The sequence below is a fragment of the Marmota flaviventris genome, chromosome 7 (genome assembly GCF_047511675.1).
Source record: "Marmota flaviventris isolate mMarFla1 chromosome 7, mMarFla1.hap1, whole genome shotgun sequence".
NCBI classification, from domain to species: domain Eukaryota; kingdom Metazoa; phylum Chordata; class Mammalia; order Rodentia; family Sciuridae; genus Marmota; species Marmota flaviventris.
In genome coordinates, this window is record NC_092504.1 from 111,329,871 (window position 1) to 111,353,904 (window position 24,034).

Here is a 24,034-nt window from a genome sequence, read left to right on the forward strand (position 1 = left end):
AGTTGATAATTATAACTGGGCCATTAGTCTTCAATCTTGGTTCTGCGTGCTTTGAAGCAACTTTCACTCAAGAAATCCTTTTGATGATAAAACCTATATAATAAACATACTGAGCTGGTTCTTGGTCACTGCATTTCTACCAAAGCATAATGCCCACCAGGCCCTAGCCTTTTCCCTCTTTGTGTGTGTTTGTCTTTTATTTTCTTTTTTTAAATAATGTTATTGTATTTTTTTATACCTTTATTTTATTTGTTTATATTTATGTGGTGCTGAGGATTGAACCTTGATCCCAGTGCCTCATACATGCCAGGCAAGACCTCTTTCTACCACTAAGCTACAGCCCCAGCCCTCTGTTTGTCTTTTCTAATCCCCCATTGCCCCTCATCCAGTTTCCTGAATTAACCACCGCACAGGTCAAGGCTGAAAGCCAATACCAATTACCAGGTACCACAGGATGTCTAAAGCTCTAAACTTTGTTCTTCACACCAAACCAAGGAAAAGGACTAGACACCAGAGAGAAACAACTAGAAGAGGAGAACTCAAAGGAATCATCCAAAACAAAACACAAGTTTGAACACATCAAGGGATCCTAATAAACATTAAATTTAATCCACTCATTACTGTCTTTCTTTTGCTTAACATGAACTCAACCAGGTGTTGCATTTTGGGATATTTATTTTGGACCCCACTGGAATGTTAGTTAGGGCCAATCCTAAGCAAAGTTCTTTTTCTTGAAAAACATATCACCACTTTCGTTCATTACAGTCAATAACTGTTGATTTCCTATAATGTGGTCAGTAAAATGACAGACACCATGGAGGTCATTTTATAGTTCTTACTAGTTCTTACTGTTTCCAAGAGAAAGAGCTAAAATTATCATTTTTTTTTCTTTTTCTTGACAGATACAGGACATTTAAACAGAAATAACTCAAAATCCTAACTCAAATAAGCACTTAAAATGTCTAAATTAATTCACCCATTACATTCTTTTTTTAATTTTTTTTTTTTTGTAGTTGAAGATGGACAGAATGCCTTTATTTTATTTGTTTATTTTTATGTGGTACAGAATCAAGCCCAATGCCTCAGAGCTAGGCAAGTGCTCTGAGCTATAGCCCCAGACTCCCTGTTGTATTCTTAAGGAATAAAATGCCAGGCTGAACAGGTGGGTTGGTGAATGTCCAGGAGTGATTTGTGAATCCTCTGATTTAACATGTTCCTTTTACACTGGCATGGAGTAGAGCACAGCAGAAGACAGAGTTTTCTCTAGCAGGAACTTCACCTTTGACCTCCTACATATTTTTGAGAACTGCACATTAGGAGTTACAGGAGTCTATATATCTTAATCAGAGTTTTGTTTTGAGTTGTGGTCTACTTTGCAATCACTCTAGATTTCCTACTAATTTTTTGTTCGCTTCTCTAACATAACATCTATCTCCTTTTCCTTTCCCAGAACTTCAAGATAAACACTTAATGGTACCTGACATGTACATACTCTGTAATATTCAGTCACATAACATTTTTATTAATTACTCTAAAACATTTATATGCCTCTTAAAATCATTTAGGTTCCACGGTTACATTTCTAATGAAAGTAGATTAGCCAACTAGGTGTACTGATGTACCTGCTGACCTCTCACAAATGAAATAAATTCTATTTGGCCTCTAAGGAACAGACTCCAACTCAACTGTTATTGAAATCCCAAACAGAAAAGACAGGATTCAGGGAGAAACTAATAAAATATAACAAGATGGAGAAATCTTTAATACTTTTCTAGATTGTCTTTACTCCTTTGTCTTCATTATTTTTTTGGAATACAATTCCAGAACTGAAATATCACATATAATCCTTCCTAAACGTACATTCTCATGTCAAATAAAGAATTTGGAATTTACCCATATGTTTTCCTCTATTATACTAAATAATTGAGAAGTGACTATATTTAGAATGATTTCCATATTTTATGTATTTAAAACTTTGAATTCATAGTCTCTTTTTTTCCCCTCTATGATGCTTACTCAAGTAATTATCTGGCAAAATTATTTTGATTCTGTAGGAAGGCTTATTTAATTTATAGTCATTTTTTTTAAATTTTAGTTAAGCAAAATGCTTAAAATTAAATAAATGACACTACTGTACATTGATCTGACACTATAAAAATTCAATTATGACTCAGGCATGGTGGCAATTGCCTGTAATTCCAACTTAGGAGGCGAAGGCAGGAAGAGTCTAAGTTCAAGATCAGCCTGGGCAACTTAGCAAGACTCTGTCTCAAAATTTTTTTAAAATGGGGGTGTGGGCATGTAGCAAATAAATTCAATTATGTCCTTTCAGAATAAACTACATTCAGATGTCATGCAAAATGCTGACTAATAAATATAACGAGCCCTTAACATTAGTCTTAAGTCATATAAAATCTTTTTTGTCTTATTTATATTAAAATGTTTATCTTTCAAAGAGTAATTTTTAGAAGACATTACATAAATTATAAACACTTAAGAGTTAAAGCATCTTAAATTTTTTCCTCACTAACATAGACGTTCCCATTTAAATTAATCTAATTAAATTTCACATTTGTTCACATATTTTCTCTAGCCTATTATTAAATGTTTTTAAAGAAAGAATATTAATATATTATCAATACAAATGCCATTTCTCTTCTGCTACCCAGTATTTTCTTTGTATTAGCAATTATATTTTACTAGCAAGTCTTTCCACTGATTCATACTGTGATTAACTTCCATGTCTCTTCTGAAATCAATTACTTTGTTGTATGAATTTTAAAATAACATTGTATAGCTATACTGTGTTACCTTTAATTATCAACTTTTGAGTTTTTCATAATATGCATTTTATTGTCAAATCAACGAATAGATTATTAATAACTTCTGATGGAAAATTTAAAATGCCATATTTAGAGAATACCCTTTAAAAAAACAGAACATAGTTCTGTGCATTTCAAGTAAGTTCGAGAGAGATTCATAATTTATTGAAGCATAAGGCGAAAAGTAATAGTTTTACATTAAAATCTTATTTAAAGATGACATATTAATATAGGCAGAAAAATACCAAACTGCATAAAAGTGTTCTCCATTAAGAATAACATACAATGACTTTATGACTTTTGCCAGTAAATGGATGAAATCTGGAGACTATCATACTAAGTGAAATAAGCTGGTCAAATTTTCTCTCTGATATGCAGATACTAAAACACAGTGTGTGTGTGTGTGGGGGGGGGAGATAAAAGTTCACTGGATTAGACAAAGGGAATGAAGGGAAGGGAGGGGGAATGGGAATAAGAAAGACACTAGAATGAATAGAACGTAACTTTTGTGTTCATATATGAATACACAGCCAATGTAACGCCACATCATGTACAATCACAAGAATGGGATCCTAATTAGAATAAGTTATACTCCATGTATGTATGTCAAAATATACCCTAATGTCATGTATATCTATAAAGAACAAATTAAAAAAAGAATAAAAAATATATTTTATACCTGGCAGTCATCCACCTTTGTTCTCATCACTCCTTTCATATATTCCTTGTCCATGGTAGGAGAGACACCAAAACTATTTCCCATACATAATATTTCTGCTTTTCCATCTGGATAAGTCACTTCCACAGAACCATTGAGAATCACTGACCAGGAGTCCAGCTAATAAACAAACAAACATAAAAACAGAGAAAAAGCAGGAAGTAAAATTGCAATGCCACAGCTGAAAGTTTTAGAATGGTACCTAAAAATGCTTGGTAGATCATTCCATCTTAAAGATGGAACAAATAACTTAAGTGATATTAGCTCTTTAGGAAGTTTACAGAATAAGCATTTATACACAACCACATATCTACATGCTTGGATATTCTTCTCAAAAGTGACATAGGAAAAGAGTTTCCTCTGTACCCCAAAGCACATGTAAATGATATATAATGATCACCATAGCCCTAACATCATATTATCCTGATAAAAAGCATTACATTTATCATAAGTTGCAAAACTGAAACATTAATGGGGCTATAGCTCAATGGTAGAGCATTTGCCTAATGTGTGAAGCCTTGGATTCAATCTGCAACACCATAAAAAAAAAAAACTATCAATATTGTATGAAATACTATATATAATGGAAAATAAAATAATGGATTCAGAATGCTGTGACAAAATATGTACATCATAATTCTTTATTCAAAATTATTACTGCTGGTTTCTAAGAAGGAAAATATAAAAACTGGGTTTTGTCTAAGTGCTAAATTGAGAGATCCTCAAACAAGCTTTTAAAAAGGGAGGAATATTTACTGACCTCTTCACCATCATTTAACACAATGGTCCCTGCTCTTTCCACCACTGCAAACACCATCACAGCACAGAGCTCTCGTCTCACTGACATCGTCATATTGGCAAACGCAGGCAGCTGGTGCATAAACTCCAAGAGTTGTTCTGAAAAGCAAAAGACACTCCTGGTCAAAACAGCACCCTTTATTAAAAGTGAGTCTTCAAAAAGAATGCTCTAGGTTTCTTTCTTTGTAAATGCCACACAATTTTGCCTACTGAAAGACTCATTTTAAGTATCTTGAGTAAAAACTGTATTTTCTGTAGGTACATAAAGATTTCTGTCACCATGAACATGGCGCTGTAACCCAAACTCTAAAGGCACTGAAGAAATAACTAAAGTTGAAATGTGAAATTCCAACTGAAACCCAGCTGTCATCTTCTTGAGTAAGGCTTATTACAGCCAAAATAAAATGAAGCTCTGAGAATTCTCTAGTAAGGTGCAACTCCATTCTAATGCCTTTTTGGTCAGGTGGATGCTTAAAATAGCAAAAATAACTACCTTTAATTCAAAAATATTTCAAGGGAGAGTTTCTGTGGATCAGACAAATCTATAAAAAATAATCAATTAAATATTTACAACATATAATGAAACAAGAACTGATATACCATTTGTTATGCCACAGATGGGCAAAAAAGAAAAAGTTTGATCATTCTTCCTCTGGCAATGCTGTGGAGAAATAGCTTATACTTTGGTATAGGCAGATGATTTCAAAGTCCCTCGAATCCTATGATCTCTATTCTTTGTTATGCTTCTCCTATTAGTAAGTAGCTCTTCTAATTATCTACTAGATTTTCTCCTCATTCTTCATCATGGCCCTGTGAAGTACATGTATTCTTTTTCATTTCATAGGGAAGAAACTGAGGCTCAGACACATATAATTAGAAGGTGGCAGTAACATGATTCAGGACTCTGGACTCTGTGGATAGTAGTGAAGAGCACAAACGTCATGACATTTGAATTCTTCCTAGTTCTCTTAACTTTGGGTAAGTTGGTAAATTTCCCTAAGACACAGTTTTCACATTTGTAATATATCTACCTTCATGAATAGCTGTAAGAATCAAATGCATTGATAAAGTACTTGTCACAGAGTAAATATTCAATAAAAATAACTGCTATTGTTGTCATAATTATAGTCATGGTATCATTTGACCTCTCAGCTAAATAAAAATTTTACATTTTTCTTATCGCCAACACAATTTAACTGTACTTTGTACACTCCTTCTGTTAAGTTTGAGCAACAAATTTTATGTTATTGGATGTATTTTGCTAACTGCTAGGGAAAAAGTAAAACAGAAAAATATAATCTGTGAAAATATTACATTTCCAGAAGGACAGACTGAGTGGTTTCCTCTTGCCCAGCTGGGTAATGTCACATTCTGACTAGACTCTACATCATCCCTCCTCCTATATGGTGCATTACACAAGGCTCTGATAATCAGGAGAATAATAATAAGTGGCACCCAGGCATTCTGTCCAGTAGGACAGTGTTCTTCAACCTGACCTAGATTTTTGTGTCAGAAAATGAATTTACTGTTGCAACCAGTATTAAAAAAAGAAGATGATGATAAAATATTAAAGCACATCACTCATAAAAAGAATAAATTCTGTTTAGTGAAGGGTTTTATTTCTGAAAATAAGTAGGTGTGTCTGAGTTATGCCATAAAATATATTTATTCCAAGGAACAGCAGAAGAGAGATTCTGAATACTACTATAAGAGATGACCTATATCTATCCATATGAAAGGTTGGAATCACTATTCTACAACTGTACTGACCTTTTCATTTGGAACACAGAAGCAAATGAAAAAGTCATGGTCCTCTGATCAGCACATCACAGTTCTGGTGTTTCCAGCCTAATTTCTGTAGCAGTCATCCCTCATCCCTCACCATAAGCTATCACATTTATAACCTGTAGATCACACCTTTCTCCTCTCCTAGCAGTTGTTAAATTTCCTTGGGCAAGCAAAGGTTAATGGGTTTAAGGAAAATGTGAGACCAGAAGTTAGTTATATGTAAGAAATTGAATTTAAGATATGTTCAGAATACCAGAAGTCAAATAATTACCACATATATGACTAGAAAAGAAAAAGTGGGCAGATCACATGAAATATCTCCACTAATGTCTGCTACAATGATTTTAAAGTACCTTGCATAAACATGTTTCTTGTTTCTGACAGGTTCTTATTTTATTAGTGGGTCATGCAATCAATCTGTGACATATGACCAGTGATTGGCATTAAAACAATATAACAAGATAGGAATAAAAAAGATGGGAAAGATCTAATAATAGTAGATGTATATAGTTCTTCAAACTCAGTAGAAAAACCAAGATGACATAAATGCTTACCTGAATAGTTTTTAAGGCTCTCAAGGATTCAAAAATATCCAAACACTGGTTTTGTGAAAACTCGTCTATACAACTATAGTGGAGAATTGGAGCAATTTTTAAAAAATAATTTTTCTATCACTGATATTTAAAAATATAATAAATTTAAAGCATTTGGCCATTTAAGCATTTAGCTCAGACTAAACTCGGATAATGCCATGAGTACTATACAAACTAGGATGAAGTAGCCAAGAACCGAGAACTTGGGATGAGTACTAAGATAGTCCCTAGAACAAATAAAACAGAGAAGCCATGGGGGAGGGGGCAGGGCTGCTTTTCCAATATTTTTAGAAAAAATGATTAGAATGATATTCTAATCTATTAGAATGATATACTACTATAACATATCCTATTTGTTAGGATAGGGATGTTCTTGTTTATGAAAACTATTAATCTTTTAAAAAAATTTGTTAGTAGTCATTGTAACACAAAGAAAAAACAAATCAAAGTATAGACACCAGAAACTGAAGTCAATTCAGAAAATGAGCCTATCTTGATTTGCTTGATTCAATTCTGTATTTTAAAAAGTCTTAATAATGTTAAGGGTTTTTTTTTTTTTTTAATATCTAGAGGTTTTGGTGGTACATGAAGCAGGATGAAAAAGAATTGTCTGAAAGAGATCAAAGCCATTCTTCTTCTACCTTAATATATCAAGCCCTCAAAACAAAAAATAAAAGTTCAGGGGCTAGAACTGTAGCTCAGCAGTAGAGTGCTTGCCTAGCATGTATAAGGGACTGGAGTTGATCCTCAGCACCACATAAAAATAAGTAAATAAACAAATAAAATGGTATTAAAAAAATTCAATAATTGAGTATAGCTGGGAGCAGTGGCACACGTCTTTAATCCCTGCTTCTATTCAGGAGACTGAGACAAAAGGATCACAAGTTCAACGCCAGCCTGGGAAACTTAGCAAGACCCAATTTCAAAAAAAAGAAGGTTCAAAGCCAGTCTCAGCAAAAGTGAGGTGTTAAGCAACTCAATGATACCCTGTTTCTAAATAAAATACAAAATAGGGCTGGGGATGTGACTCAGTGCTTGAGTGTCCCTGAGTTCAATCAATCCCCAGTACCCTTCCCCACTCCCACAAAAAAGAAAGAAAAGAAAACAAGCAAGCAAATGATTTTTGCATTTATTTGTAAGAATAAGCACTTCTTGCTTTCCAGAATTCTGGGATAGAAGCCTTCTCAAATACAAAGTGAAGCCTTATATTTCCAGGGATAACAGACATCCTGCACGTATTTTAATAATCAGCATTTTCTTCCACAGCTATTTAAAAAATAGATTAAATAGAGCAGATATATTTGCTTACAAAAAGATGACTTCCAACCAAATGAACCTATTCATAAGCAATATTCTATCTAATTAAAAAAAAAAACTATAAGCAAGGGTTCTGAATTAAGATGGTTAATTGAACACACTTCCATTTTCATTCTTTCAAGTACAATACAAGAATTTAAAAAACAAAATAAAGTTTTTAAGGACAAAGAACAGAAGTATTAAAAAGCCAGTTTTACATACTAGAAATCAAATGACCACATTGGTTCCTGATACATAACAGGGACACCACACCCCTGGTCTTCAGTGGGTGAATCTGAGAACTCACTTCACTCCTCCACCTCCACTAAATTCTCCTCCGCAGCACTCACCACTATCTGCAGTATTTGACCTGTTCACTTGCTCTGTCTCTCCAACAGACTTCCATAGAACAAGGACCTCTCTGTACTGTTCACTATGGAGTTGCTCAGAGCTAGGAAATGTTCAGCACCCAGAAGAGGCTCTACCACATTAGCTGCATGAATGGATGGATAATTACGACCATATGATGCTCATCTACAGAGATTTAGCAACTCCCATCAATGATTGTAATTAAATTATACATAAATAATTCAAGGATTTGGTTTTCCACTTTTTATCCCTCTTATTCCCTATCTCATATCTATTTTAAATGGTCAAAGTTCTTCCATAAACATGTTTGTCCCGCTAAAACATGTAATACTACAAGCTACTCACACATACTTATACCCACACCTTCCTATAGCTAATCCCACAGACTCAGTTCTTTAGATTTCTCTTCAAATACTTATTGACCCAAAGAGTTGGGCAAGTGGTTGAACAGACAGATCATTTGGGCTTAGACAAGGGTGGTTATGGATTCCAGAACTCTGGTGGGAGATGACTCTCAACAGAAGTTGCTCTTACTCTTAATATTCTAAGCAAAAAGTCAGAGTTCAGAGCATATTTAAATACAAAGGCATTTTTACACAACTGATTGTTGCTCATGTGGAAAGGTAGGTATAAAGTCGCTTAGATCTTTTAATTCTAGGGTGCATATAAAGAGAGTCTTAACCCTCACAGTGCATGTCCTGCTAGCCTGACATACTATCCTCATCCACTCAGACTTCCTTCACATGGAACAAGAGTAGAAGCAAATTCACTGACATGAAAATTTACTAACTTCCATCGACCACACACAGAAAACACAGAAATAGTGCTTAGAAGAAAACTAATGGAAATAATACTACCCGGAAGACAAATTTAGCTGTGTGTGTGTGTGTGTGTGTACATGTATGTAATAAATTAAGCTATGAAAGAAGTTACATGGAAGGATTTTACTAGGAAGTTTCAATCACAGTATTATATGTAGACTTCTGAAGGTACTGACTAACATTGACTTTTTCTTTTTTCCGAACAAATACAGTATATACAAAGGAAAAGCATTCATTACCAACATTTATACAAAGGAAATTCATAAATTAATGACTTCTTAAAGCTCACTAGACTTGCACTCTATTATATCAGTTTTACCTCTAAATGTTTTTAACTGCTCCTAGATTCATTTTGTGGGTTGCACTTACCAATATCATCATCTGTCCTGTCGATGGGGTCCTTCTCTAGGCAGTCTCTCACAATGTCCCTACTCATCAGTGGATCCGATGCCCTCTCAATATCTTCCTCATCATCATCGTCCTCGGAATCCACCGCTGTTTCTGGCAACCCACTCAGGTCCATATCACCAGCCTCACTTTCTGTGGCCTTAAAAACGAACATTTAAAATACTTTAAAAACTATTTTAAGTAAATCAATCTTTGGGGGCCCAAAGAGATAATAACAATTATAGTTCAAGATAGTTTTGTTGTATTCATTTTTCTGTAACTAAGTTAGAAGGACTCAACATTCAACAACGATTTGTGCAAATACTATAAAAAAACTACTTTAACAAAATCATTCATACTAAAATGTTAGGATGACTGATTTTTCATCTCAGAAGTTTGTATTTCTTATCTGAGCTATCACACAACCTTTGAAACATAGTAGAATAAAGAATAGTGGTGCTTGTTTTCATTTCATTTTTCAAATAGAACAGTTTAAACTATGAGCTAAAGGGTGACAATTTGTTGATTCTGAACACTTTTTCCTTCAGAAGAACTGATATGAATTTATAAATGCCAAGTAGACTAAACTGATTTTCCCTTCTTAGAGAGCCTTTTAAGGAGAAATGAACCACAAGTCAAAGGTAACTTGATAAAAATCAAACAGTAACAATTAGTTAAAATGACTACTCTCAAAGTTTACATCAATAAACAGTATAGGAGATGATATATGCCTAAAGATGACACATTCTGTCTTTCCAGTTATCAACATACCTGGTTACAGTATCAACCAAATGTCAACTTAAAAAGACATTCACCAACACCTAAATATTATTTTCTTAGTCACCAGAGTCACTTATTTCAAGATGGTCTATTCTGCTGAGCTATCTGAAGGCTAGAACAATTATCTTTTCCGGTCAATCTATAATCGTCTTAAACACACACACACACACACACACAGTCTTACTGACATTATATACATAAAATTCACTAAATGCTTATATATAGTGAGAATGAATTTAATTAAATGTTATCTATATCAATCCTGAACATCACAAATGTATTTTTCTAACAAAAATACTAAACCCTGGAAAATATCTTATTGTAAAGTTAACTTTGTAGAAAATGTGTATCATAAAGCTTACCAATTTCAATTCAAAGCCTGTATGATTTTAAAGATAATAATAAGCTTTAAGAAAAAATGTGTAAGGCACTGGGTTTGATTCTCAGGACCGCATATGAATGAATAAATAAAAATAAAGGTCCATCAATAACTTAAAAAAAAATCAGAAAAAAATTTATAAAGATGTTTTTAAAATATAAAATATCAACCCTGATAACAATAATTGACTAAATGCCGAATACTTAACAATGTACCACAGCACTGCTTTAACCACAATACATGTATTAACTTTTTTAATCCTTAAAACAACCCCATGAATTAAAAGCCACTAAGTCTTATTAGTCTCTGAAAACTCAAGTAAAGAGAGATTATTTTTTTTCAAGGTAATGATACTGACAAATTGTGGAATGAAGATGAAAAACCAGGAATTTGACTCCAGAGTTTTAAGCACAACCTAATTACATATGAATGTGGCTTACAGAAGGATGTATACACTTTTCCTATAATTTTTTTAAGCTGTAGATGGACACAATATCTTTGTTTTTGCTTGTTTATTTTTATGTGGTGCTGAGGATCGAACCCAGGGTCTCACGCATGCGAGGCAAGCATTCTACAACCCCAGGCCCTTCTATAATTTCAACTCAATAATTTTAAAAAATGACTTGTGCTATTTTTTGTTTTTGTTGTTGTTTTATCAACAAAGATTCACCTTTTTAAGTCTGGGTTTATATCACAGAACATAAGATTTAGTTCTACATTTTGAAGCAATACAAACACTTGCTAAAATTTTCTTAAGAGTAACAGAGTTTTAATCACTTTTGCAGTTATTTAGGTGTGTTTTCCTGAACTTCAGATACATGCTTTCTTATAAGAAACACCTAAGTGAAAAATACTTCAAGACAGAAAACCTAATGTCTACAAATGCCCATTAAAGAATGGCATTCTTGCTACTGACCATTGTGAGCAGAGAGATGTTTCAGATAGAAGAAGAGGCATCTGTGGCCCAGGCAGAGGGAATTAAATTATGACACACTCAGAAACTTGTCTCTTTATTTAAATTTGGAATTCAGAGAGTTATCTCTAGATTCTAGAAAGACACTGAAGTAGTAGAACTTGAAGTGATGCTGTGGGCCAAGGCTGTGGTCAGGGAAACCAGGACAGCATCACTGTTATCCCTATCTTACTTCTGAAGTCTAAAAGAAGCTACTAATGCTTACTTACTATGATTACATTTTCACCCCAGTTTCAACTTAACTTTGAAGACTCTATTACTCATTATCAGTTTTATCAGTCCTCTACACACTCCTTCTTTAACATTAGAACAGACTGAAGAAGAGGCACTACTGATAAAAGCAATAAACAAAAACATTTTTAATATTTGAAATAACTAAAAGTTGTTTTTTAATTTTAAAGCAGATAACATATGCTAAAATATGAAAAAAAAATATATATATATCTTATGCCATCCCAAAGAAGTCATTATTATTTAAATGAAATTAAGTCCTGCCTCTAATCCATGCTGGTGACTAAACTTTGGAGTGTTAATTGTTTTCATCTCTCTGAAGTGAACCTTCCACTTCATTTGAACATAGTTGTTTGCTAAATCCATTCTTTTTTTTATTTAATTTTAAATGTTCCTTTATTTTATACTTTGTTTTTTAATATTATTTTATTGTTTTGCTTCATTTTTTCCCGGCTTTGTTTTTTTAAGCTTATTTTTTAAATTAATTTTTAAAATTTATATATGACAGCAGAATAATGGCAGCTATTATGAAGACAAACAATAATAAGTGTTAGAGAGGATGTGGGGAAAAAGGTACAGCCAATATGGAAAGCAGTATGGATATTTCTTGGGAAATTGGGAATGGAACCACCACTTGACCCAGCTATCCCTCTCCTCAGTCTATATCCAACAGACTTAAAAACAGCATACTACAGGGACACAGTCACATCAATGTTTATAGCAGCACAATTCACAGCAGCTAAACTGTGGAACCAACCTAGATGCCCGCCCTTCAATAGATGAATGGATAAAAAAAAATGTGGCATATATACACAATGGAATATTACTCAGCAATAAAAGAGAATAAAACCATGGCATTTGCAGGTAAATGGATGGAGTTAGAGAAAATAATGCTAAATGAAATTAGCCAATCCCAAAAAAACAAATGCCAAATGTTTTCTCTGATCTAAGAAGGCTGATTCACAGTGGGGTAGGGAGGGGGAACATGGGAGGAACAGACCAAGGCTAAATCCATTCTTTAACAAACAAGCTATTCATAAAATAACATTTATTAAACCAGTAACTTAGAAAACTGCTTTTGCTAAGAAAAAATTTCCATTTTATTTTAAAATATTATAGAATTCTCGAAATGATACATTTTAAAAGACCTTGATAAGCAACTTTTCAGGAATCTACTAATGTCAACCACCATTTTTGTGAAAGGCAAGAAGATGTTTGGAGACCAACTAGAGTTGAAAGGTTAAGGAACAAAAGCTGGTCTCCAGGGAAGAGGCCTAAACTCCTAGATCCTGGAACCCAGTATTTACTGAATTTATATTTGCTGAAGGAACAAAGAAATTCAGTTTAGTGCTCCAATTCTCGCCTCTACCATTCATTATGTGATTTCAGCAAAGTCACCTAATCTCCATGAATCTACATGTCAACTGGAGCTATAGCTTCTCACCACTCAAAAGACAATTTTAGATCCAACAAGGAGAAAAAATTTTAGTTATAGCTTAAATCATAAGTATCATCCTAGAGGGAATACATTTTTCTCTGTAGCCCTTACATACTTTCTATATTTCTCTGTATCAGCAATGAGCCCTGCACAATTTATATTTGAAGAGTTTGACCAAAAAAAAAAAAAAAAAAAGTGTTAAACACCAACTCCCTGTGTACCTGTAAATAAATTTCTTTTTTTTAACTTTTTATTTTATTTTTTTTAATGTTGTGCTGAGGATTGAACCCAGTGCTTCACACATGCTAGTCAAGCACTCTACCAGTGTGCCACAACTGCAGCCCCCACTAAACAAATTTCTGATTAAATGTACATGTTAAGTTCTGGCCAAATGGTTCATATAATATTATGTACTGAATGACTACCATATATCTAGCCCTAAATTTGATGCTTTTAATATATGATAATCTTCATATCAATTCAGCAAGTTATATTATTACCCTTACTTAACAGATGAGAAAACACAAGGAAATTAGTAAGTTGCTAACTGTAAACAATACATAGTAATTGTCTAAGATTCAATGTCAGATTTGACCAACACAAAATACTAAACACTATGCCCAGATTTCTTAATAGTATTTATAAAAAAAAATAGATAAAGCAGTAACAAAATGTTTTCCACTTTGCTAAGTCAGAAATATAATGTTTAAAAATATGCATTTGCAATAAATATACATAAAATACTTGCTATTTTCTATTTTTAAGATTAATGCTGGTTTTTAAACTCTTTTATTCTACACTTATACAATTTTTGTTTAAAAGGTATCTGATTATATTTGTCTCAGGACAAAGGAGAAAGGCTTATGTATTTGTTTTGGTTTAGGTGTGGTGTCCCCCAAAAGCTCATATGTGAGACAATATAAGAAGGTTTGGAGAAGAAATGACTGGGTTATAGCCTTAACCTAATCAGCAAATTAGGGACTGAGTGATACCTAAAAACTAGTTGGGTGTGGCTAGAGGAAGTGGTTCACTGGGACATGACTATGGGGTCTATATTTTGCATCTGGAGAGTGGATCCTCTCTGCTTTCTGATCATGATATGAGCTTCTTTCCTCTACCACACTTTCCAGCTGTGATTTTCAGCCTGAAGGGATGGAGCCAGCCTTCTATGGAGACTGTGAGCCCTCAAATAAACTTTTCCTCCTCTACAAATTGTTCTGGTCAGTTCTTTTAGTCACAGCAGTGAAAAAGCTGACTAAACCAGTATTTGTTAGGCAAGTTACTCCTGTCCTACATTAATTTACTTTATACATATATAGTCTATAACATAGTTTTAGTTGCCCTTTAGTATTTAAGTAGGAATATTCTTTAAAATATAACAATTTTATCATATTGATGCTCAATGCCCTATGACTTATTTATAAATCAAAAGAGATTAAATATATTCTGTTATTGTGAATATAGTTCTTAAAACCATTTTAATTGGTATTTTTTAAAGAATACCAAGAAAAAGAACAAACAGGAAATTTTAAATGCCATACAGCTCTAGTGAACTGTCAATTTAACTAAAATAAAAGTAAAATTCTACACCTTTTATTTTATAAAAATATCTTTATTAAATATGTCACACATATTGTCATATATAAAAGGGTTGCTTAGTAAGTACCCTTGATCTAAATAAATTTTGTACAGAATTCCAAACATATATATTTAACCCAACTAGCTCTTAAGCCAGATCCTGATACAAATTTAGGCTAGGAAGTTATACTGAATGCTAATGTTGATGCTAAGTTAAGTGACAATAAAGTGAGTAGGAACATAACATACATATATGTGGAAAGTACAAAAATATATTTAGGAATAAACAGGTTTCTATTAACCCTAGTTTGTGTATCAAATTTACATTTTTCCAAATTTAATACCATCATTCTTTTTCACTTCAACATTGTCTTTCAAAAATTCAAGTCTAAAAAAGAAAGAAATTCCATACTTTTTATTGATATATTATATATGTATATTCATACTGGCATACAATATAACAATATAATTTGGCCAACATAAAAAGACAATTTTTTATAGTTCTCAATGTAAACTGCTAGATTGCTTTCCTAAAACTACAATCCCATCATAACTGTGTAAAAGTAAACACTTAAGTAAGAAAATCTGTGTTTACTTCATAGGCAAAATAGTGTCATATTTCATACTTAAGTCCTTTTCTAGTCAATTACTAACATATTTAAAATATTTTAAGGTACAAAATTTCTAAATATTTTAAGATACGAAGATTTCTATTTTCTCTTCTATAAATCATTTACTTCTGTACTTTGAATGTTTACTTTTATGTTATAAATTAAGCATTTTTCTTATTAAGTTGCATAAATTACTTACATTCTGACTAAATCTTTGTCTCAGTTGATCCTTTAATTACTAAAATGTTCTGATCATTATAACATTAAGAATTTGCTAACTCCCTAGTTTATGTGGAATTTATCTTAATTATGACATAAAAGGAGAATATAACCCCCACCCAAAATGTGACATTAAATAATCCACCATTTTCTCTGTTATTGTTTCCTGCACTATATATTGCATCATTATATAAGTTCCAGTTTGCTTAAACTCTGTTCTATGGATCTATTTTTGTACAAATATTTTCAGTCCACCTAAGCCACTCACTGATAGTCACACCATTAAACTATTTAATCATGTCTGGAAATGGCACTGTCTCACATCACCAAGAGACACTCAGCTTTCTACCCCCAATCTCCTATTCTTTCAGCCTCTAAGGTAACCCTCTTTCAACTTAAGCAGGGCCTTCAGTCTTTTTAAGACTATTTACTATCGTCTATGCCCAAGTTTCACATCTCTCTTAATTTCCTTTCATATCCAGCTTATATCCCCTAGTCTATTATTTCAATTATATTCACCGAACACAACTTTACTAAATGCCTACAATTTCCTGGCACTCTACTAGGCTGTGGAGGAAAAAAACGGAGACAAGACCAATGAGCTGGTGCTTTCTTTAAGTTGTCATTCAACTAGGCAACCTTCTCACTCTCAACAAATGAACTCTTCAGAGAGAAAACAGAAATTTTAAGACAAGGACTCTCTCAATTCCCAAACTCCCTACTGCAAACCCATCAGGATGTGTCCTTGTTAAAACAGGCATTTCTTCTCCTAAGGCTACTCCCTGGTCATCTCACTTTCTTCTTCTTCTTTTTTTAATTGGTTGCTCAAAACATTACAATGCTCTTGACATATCATATTTCATACATTTGATTCAAGTAGGTTATGAACTCCCAGTTTTACCACGTGTACAGATTGCAGAATCACATTGGTTACATATCCACGTTTATACATACTGCCATACTAGTGTCTGTTGTATTCTGATGCCATTCCTATCCCCTTGAATCTTGAATTCTGCTACTCTCATTGTCGGCAATATTCTACTCTTTTCTTTCCTGTACCTAGTGTTCAATTTCAATCTCTATGTGCCCAAAGAATCCTAGGTCAGAATTGTACACGGGAGATAGTTTTTCGTCCCTGGAATTATTCAAGAACAGATTGGATGCTTGACTGATAGTAAATTAGTAAACGATTCAAATTTGAGATTGGAAGTGGAACCAAGTATAAAACTTCTCATCTTAAGAATTTCTGAATTGAGGATAACAGAAATTGTCTATTAAGTATCACTATCAAAGGCTAAGTGTTGCACAGTTAATAACTGCATATTTAGATATACGTATGGATTTTTTTCTTTTATATCCTTTTCTGGTACCAGGGATTATGAAACCAGGGGCACTTAACCACTGAGCCATATCCTCTGCCCTTTTTATGTTTTGAGACAGGGTCTCCTAGTTGCTTAAGGCCTTGCTGAGTTGCTGAGATCTGGCTTTGAACTTGTGATCCTCCTGCCTCAGCCTCCCAAGCCACTGGGATCACAGGCATGTGCCACCATGACCTGCTGGATTTTTCCTTTAGAAACATCAAGTAAAAAAGGAATAGCCTTCAACTCAACTAAATGAATCAAATTGAAGTACACGGATCCTCTTCTTCCTCTGTAACCAGTTCAGACTTCAGGCTGCAAGCTCCAACTATATCAGATCAATGTCCAATGTGAACTCACACCTATGTTCTTGTTCAGACATTCTGATGATAGCTAGGAAAGCAGAAATATCATCAAGAATTCCTTCATGAATTTATCTAAACTACTCAAAGGGACAAGAACTAAACTACTCAATTTATCTAATTTATCAAGAATTCCTTCATCAATTTATCTAAACTACTCAAAGGGACGGAAGACTAGAATTTCCCTCAGAATATGCTCCCAATAAATTATATAAAAAGATACCATATTCTTATAAATCCTTGTTCTAGGGATTTTGCTAAACTTTGCATATATTTGCAGAGAACAGTGATGGTGATAACTGCTATAGCTTCAATTATATTCATACTATATATCTTTAAACTATATAAGAACCATCTCAAAGTTTTAAGGACAAGGATTCTACCATGGTGTCTCAGTTGATATAAGCTAACGTACTCATATTGTTCATTATATAAGGGAACTTTGAATAAATGATTTCTTAAAATCTCCTTCCAGAAACATGTGTGAGGTAGATTTGCCCTGATACAATGCCTTCTCTAAGATTTGAAGTGGAATTACCTCCTAATGAGTTAATGACAAACTGACATTTTATGAATCAAAGTAGAAATTTGCAAAGTCACTTTAAAGAGGCAAAGATTATATTTCTTTTCTTCTTCTTCTTCTTTTTTTTTTTTTTTTAGTTTTTTAGGTGGTCACAATATTTTTATTTTTATGTGGTGCTGAGGATCAAACCCAGTGCCTCACACATGTAAGGCAAGTGCACTACCACTTGAGCCACATCCCCAGCCCCAAAATTATATTTCCTATTGCAAAATAATAAAGAAATTCTAATCATAAGAATTTACAAATGATTGCATTTGTGGCTAACAAAACTTTTTTAAAAAAAAATGCATTTGGTGCTGTTTAAAATATAAAATTACTAATCAACTCTCTATAATGCTATGAAATTATAGAAAGCATGCACCCAATATTTAAAAGAAAATTTATTTTCTAAGATCTACTAAATTTAGGACTTCAATGTCTCATACGTAGTATTCTAATTGTTTGCTTATTTTTAGTAATAAAAAAAGTAGCACTGCCTGAATATGTCAATAATTCCAAACAACTATAATATTCAGAAAGTTACTTTTTATGGTCAATTCACAGGACAACACCTATAGAACCAAGAATTATACTTGGTAAAGTTAGTAAAATAGTCTTATTGTTTGAAACCATCTAAAATCCAATATTAATAGTATGTATTCAAAAGTTCCCCAAATGGTCTTTATTTTCTTTATATTTTGATCATTTTCCAAAATTTACATATTATAAGCCAATGATTTTTTTATTTTTTTGAGATAGGGCCTCTCTGCGTTGCTTAGGACCTTGCAAAATTTCTGAGGCTAGCTTTGAACTTGTGATCCTCCTGCCTTAGCCTCCCAAGAGTCGCTGGGATTACAAGCATGCACCACCACACCCGGCTGCCAATGAACAATTCTTCACCAATGAAAATTATTTGGCCTTAAGATACCTTATAAGTCTCATAGTTCTAAATTTTTTCTATCCAACAATAGCAAAGAATTTATTTTGAACACATAAAAAATTCCGTAGGCTATTTTTTAAAAATATAATCCAATGATATGATCTTAACTAATCCTTTACTTTTGTCATACTTTATAAGACTTTAATGAGAAAAAAACTTACTTATAAAAGCACAATTCTGCAGTTTCTAAATCAAGTAAGAGTCATAAACCTACATGTACAGTCAAATAAAACATTTTTCAAGAGAAAAAACTCCTTTGCTCATTTAAAATTCTGATAACTGGTAATAACACAGGCCAGTACAATTTGACAGTAGCTCTGCTTCCTGAAACACACTGTATGTCTGTGTGAAGCATAAACATCAATATTTTATATACATACATGCACGTAATACACACATATACACTTACTTTATAAATTACAACAACTGAGAATCACAAAACTCCTTAGACCAGATGAAAGTAAAGCAAATGATAAGGAATATGCCCACTCACCTGGTAAATATCAGAAAGACTACTGCTTCCAGAGTCACTTGTGATGCTACATCCTGAATGGCTAGAGGAAACGTGGGTCACCTGTGGGTGGAGACTGTCAGTAAGGTGTAGTTTTGTGAAATCTGCAGGAAGCTATGGAAGGAGCAGGAAAAACTAGGATTACAATTTGAATCAAAGAGTTCTAAGAAGACATTTAAAATTATAATACTTTATTCTGTTCCAGATTATTGAGCCAAAAATGTTATTAGGGAAGATCTTTCATTTTTCAAGTTTGCAAATTACTAAACACTGTTTTTTGGGGTTTTTTTAGCCAAAAATCATAAAATAAATTTTTAAAGTTGTGGGCATACAGAGAACCTTAAATAATATTAAACTCAAAGCTTACTTAAATAGGTGGTTTTGTGATTAAGATCAACTTGGTAAACATTTAATTTAGTAAAGTACAATTTTCAAGCTACAAATCAATGAGCAAATTAGTCTACTACTATTTATTAGCAATCACTAATGCAATTTTGTGGCAAGAAACAGCTTAGATAAGAAAACAGATTTGAGGTTCTCTTATGCCCAAATGAGTTAAAAGTTAAAAACAAACAGAAAAACAAAACAAAACAAGCATCTTAAAATCAATAAAATGTACTGTCATACACTATACTGGGCTCCAGGGAGGACAACAGAGAAAAGACCAAAGAACTTGGGTAAATATCATCCATAATTTCTCAATTCTATCTATACACATAAACATAAATAAAACTTTCTACTTGTTCATGTTTAAACAAAAATAGAAACAGATTCACTAAGCATTCTTCAGGTGCTTGGTCCACACCACATAAATCAGAGAAAATGAATTTTAAAAGAAAACATTCACACATTCGTTCATTCAACAGATCTTTACAGGAACTGTTTTCTAGTACTATGTGCTACTCAGTGAGACTGGAAGAAAACATTACCCTCTTACAAGAATCTTACACTCTTATCAGTTATTACTGCTGCATTTTGTGTTTTATTTTGTTTGGGGAGAGTACTAGGGATTGATCCCAGGGGGACTTTACCAGTGACCTACAGACCCAGTGCTTTTGTTTATCTTGAGACAGTGTTTCTATAAGTTACTGAGGCCAGCCTTGAACTTTCAATCCTCCTGCTTCACACTTCATGTCACTGGGATTACAGGTATGTACCATTGTACAAAACTATCAATTATTTTTACTGTTGTCTTTGATTTTCCACATATTTTGTTGATGTAGTATGGTTGTACATAACGGTGGAATTTGCTGTTACAAATCTGTATATGTACACAACATAACAATACAATTTAGCCAATATAATTCCCCAGCATTTCCCATTTTCCTTCCCTTCTCTCTCCCCCTGGTCTCTTTCCTCTACACTACCGATCTCCCTTCAATTTAAAGGAAGCTACATTTATCAGTCATATTACACTTACACTACTGGCTAATAATACATATAATATTTTAAAATATATGCTAAGGGCATCTCTAAATACAGGCAACATCCACTTTCCTGCCTGCATACTGAATCTACTTAGCTAGTAAATAATAATATAAAGACTAATTATTAAAACCTAAATAAGGGTTTACCTTAATAACATTCCTGCCTCTCCTTTGACCTGAACCCCCTCTCCCTTTCCAAAAATATGACATTATTCCATAGTTTAGAATGAGGCTCACATAGGAGATGATTCAGGTTTATGACAATGATCATTGAGTTTTGATACCTCAAAGTTTCAAACAAACAAATTTATATCCTACAATCATTCAGAACTAGCTCTATGAATAGATTACACCACCCCATCTTAAGTACATGACAGTCAATAATATTTACATAAACCTGTTCAAAAATATTATTTTCAATATTATGATACAGGTATATAAAAAACTTAAGCATGAACTTATTAGGGGACATATGATTACATACCAAATGAAATAGACAAAAAATCCTTATGTTGGTTAAACTTGGAGAAGTGAGATATTCAGTCAAATATGTCATTATAAACAGGAATCATCTCACCAAAAGTGTGTTTTCTTTTTAAACTGATCATTGAAGATGTAGAATATCATACCAAATTTAGGAAAATAACAATTCCAAATACCTCTATATTCAGAATTTAAATGATTTATTCACAATATAGAATAGTGAAAATATTTACAGGATTTCTTCAGGAACAATTTGAAGACAGAAGTTTGCAGACATGTGTTAATGGTTAGGATTAATTATGGAGCTAAATGATGGTTATCAGACACTAAAATAATATGTTCACAGCCTGAGATATGTATCCTTCATCATCCTAGCTGCACTTCCATTTGGTTCAGTCACTTACTGCAGAAGGCAACAGAGGAAACATTACTTTGGCTTGGGGAGTTTGAAAGACACCATTGATACACGTAATTACAAAACAACACTCTGATTACTAGTGACTACTACAGATGTGACTCAGGTTGACTCGTCCCACACATTGTGATATTCTTTAAAAACTAACTTAATATGTCAACTAAAGATACATCTAATGAATTTTTACTCAATAAATGATTATCTACTCAAGTCTCAAAAACCTCTTCTCTTCAGCATCCACCACCTGGTCATCTTCCCTAAGGACTCCCTATAAGGTGAGCACTAGGAGTGGTAAGAACCCTACAACTCAGGCCCAGCCTTCACATGCCACAGGGTACTCACTTGTATCTGTTTTTCACCACAAACATCAGAATTTCAGAACAAGAAAGACCGTCAGAAGATAAACAAATATTTTTGTTTTTAAAAACTCAATTCTATTTAATAAATACTGAAAATCTGTTATTTCTGGACAGTTGGCTAGGGGCAGGGAATAGGAAGATGAATAACAAGTTTCCAATTCGAAATGTGACTTAATACAACTGCAAAAGTCATTGTGATGGATGTAAACAAACAACAGGAAAAGAAACCTACTTTTTAAAAACATTTTGCTTTTATCCCTTCCACCACCTATGTTCTTCATAGGATAGCATGAAATAATGATATATTAAATTTAGACTACATGTATTCATAACTTAGCATTAATTTAATTTTCTTTTCTTCTTGGTTGTGATAGGGATCAAATTCAGGGCCTCACCCAAGGTAGGCAAGTGAGCCCACGCCTGGTTCATAATAAAATACCTCTTTATATCAGAAACTAAGAAAGAGGCTATGTCCAAGAAACCCGTAAGTCAGGATAACAATACTATTATTAAATTTTACATCAGTCAAGGTTATAGAAAGGGAGAAGCTGTAACAGGCATTACCATCAGGGGAAGGTCTAAGGTGCACTGTTTTGGTCCTGCCGTAACACTCAGATGGAAAAGAAGCTGGAAGTCAAGGCCTATGAAAATTGCAGGTTTTAAGAGGCAAACAAGCCCTGTGGAAGTTGGGCAGGAAGATTAAACAGGTCAAGCTCTACATCCAAACCAAAGGACATCAGGTAACAGAGAACCCCTAGCAGGACAGTAACTCCAGGTCTGCATAAGGGATTTAAAAAAAAAAAAAAAAAAAAAACCCACAAGAAGAGAAGATTCATTTATTCCAAACTTTGTTCTAGGCTTGACCCAATACTGATTTAAGCTAACTTATTTAGTTAAATTTCAAAAAAATAGGATTGGGTATTATCTTGTGACTCTAACCACCATTTGTAACAGAAACTCTAAGTAAGAATATTTTATGAACCTGGGGCTATATACAGTAATTGTTCAATGAAAATAAAACAATATTAACACATTTTGATCTTAACGCCAATATATTTCCCAGTAATTATTAACACAATGCAAATCAATCTCTCATTTGTATTTTTTGTTGTTATTTAAATGTTTTAATATTTGATTATATGAATTTTTCCTGGATCAAGCAAATTATAGTCCTAAAAATATTACTTGTGAATCACAACTTTAGTAACCTACTGTTAGGCAAATGATTGACTCATAGTTTAACCACAAACACTGCTTTTATATATATATATATATATATATATATATATATATATATATATATAGAGAGAGAGAGAGAGAGAGAGAGAGAGAGAGAAATATTTTAAGTCAAATTCTTAAATCAGATTATGTATTTAATTAAGATTATAATAATTTTGATTAATGCTTATGCCCACATAGGCTTAACGCCACTTATAACCATAAGCCTAAAATTAATCACAGTTGCATAATATATTTGTATAATAGCTTGTTTTATTTGAAGAGACAAACAGGGATGCTATAAAAATTAGCTTTAAAAAATAAAGCTCTACATATGGTTTAATTCTCATAAATGAATAGACTCTTGATAATCAATGATATTAATTTAGTGGTTGGCATTTATAAAATTACTAGCTAACGGACTCTACTTTGAACATAATTGTAGTAAATATCTTGGTAAGTTGGTAAAATTCCTAAAATTAGAGAGGTACAAACAATGGTGGCTGCCCTCCTTCCAAATGCTTTTATCCCCCAAGAATCCCTAAGTTACTCATCTGGCCCAGTATCTGTGGCACAGACCCCAAATCCAACTAGGAAA

General features: G+C 33.1%; 1 protein-coding gene across 7 annotated transcripts in view; it reads right to left on the bottom strand.

Moving 5' to 3' along the window:
- Positions 1 to 24,034, bottom strand: part of Rapgef2 (Rap guanine nucleotide exchange factor 2) — a 255,100-nt gene that overhangs the window by 36,012 nt on the left and 195,054 nt on the right. For all 7 annotated transcript variants that reach the window (XM_071614573.1, XM_071614570.1, XM_071614571.1 and 4 more), the window contains 4 exons: positions 19,517 to 19,648; positions 9,575 to 9,752; positions 4,301 to 4,437; positions 3,502 to 3,660 (listed from right to left, as the gene is read on the bottom strand). In XM_071614573.1, the coding sequence (XP_071470674.1) occupies positions 3,502 to 3,660; positions 4,301 to 4,437; positions 9,575 to 9,752; positions 19,517 to 19,648 (606 nt within the window). The remainder of the gene's footprint in view (positions 1 to 3,501; positions 3,661 to 4,300; positions 4,438 to 9,574; positions 9,753 to 19,516; positions 19,649 to 24,034) is intronic.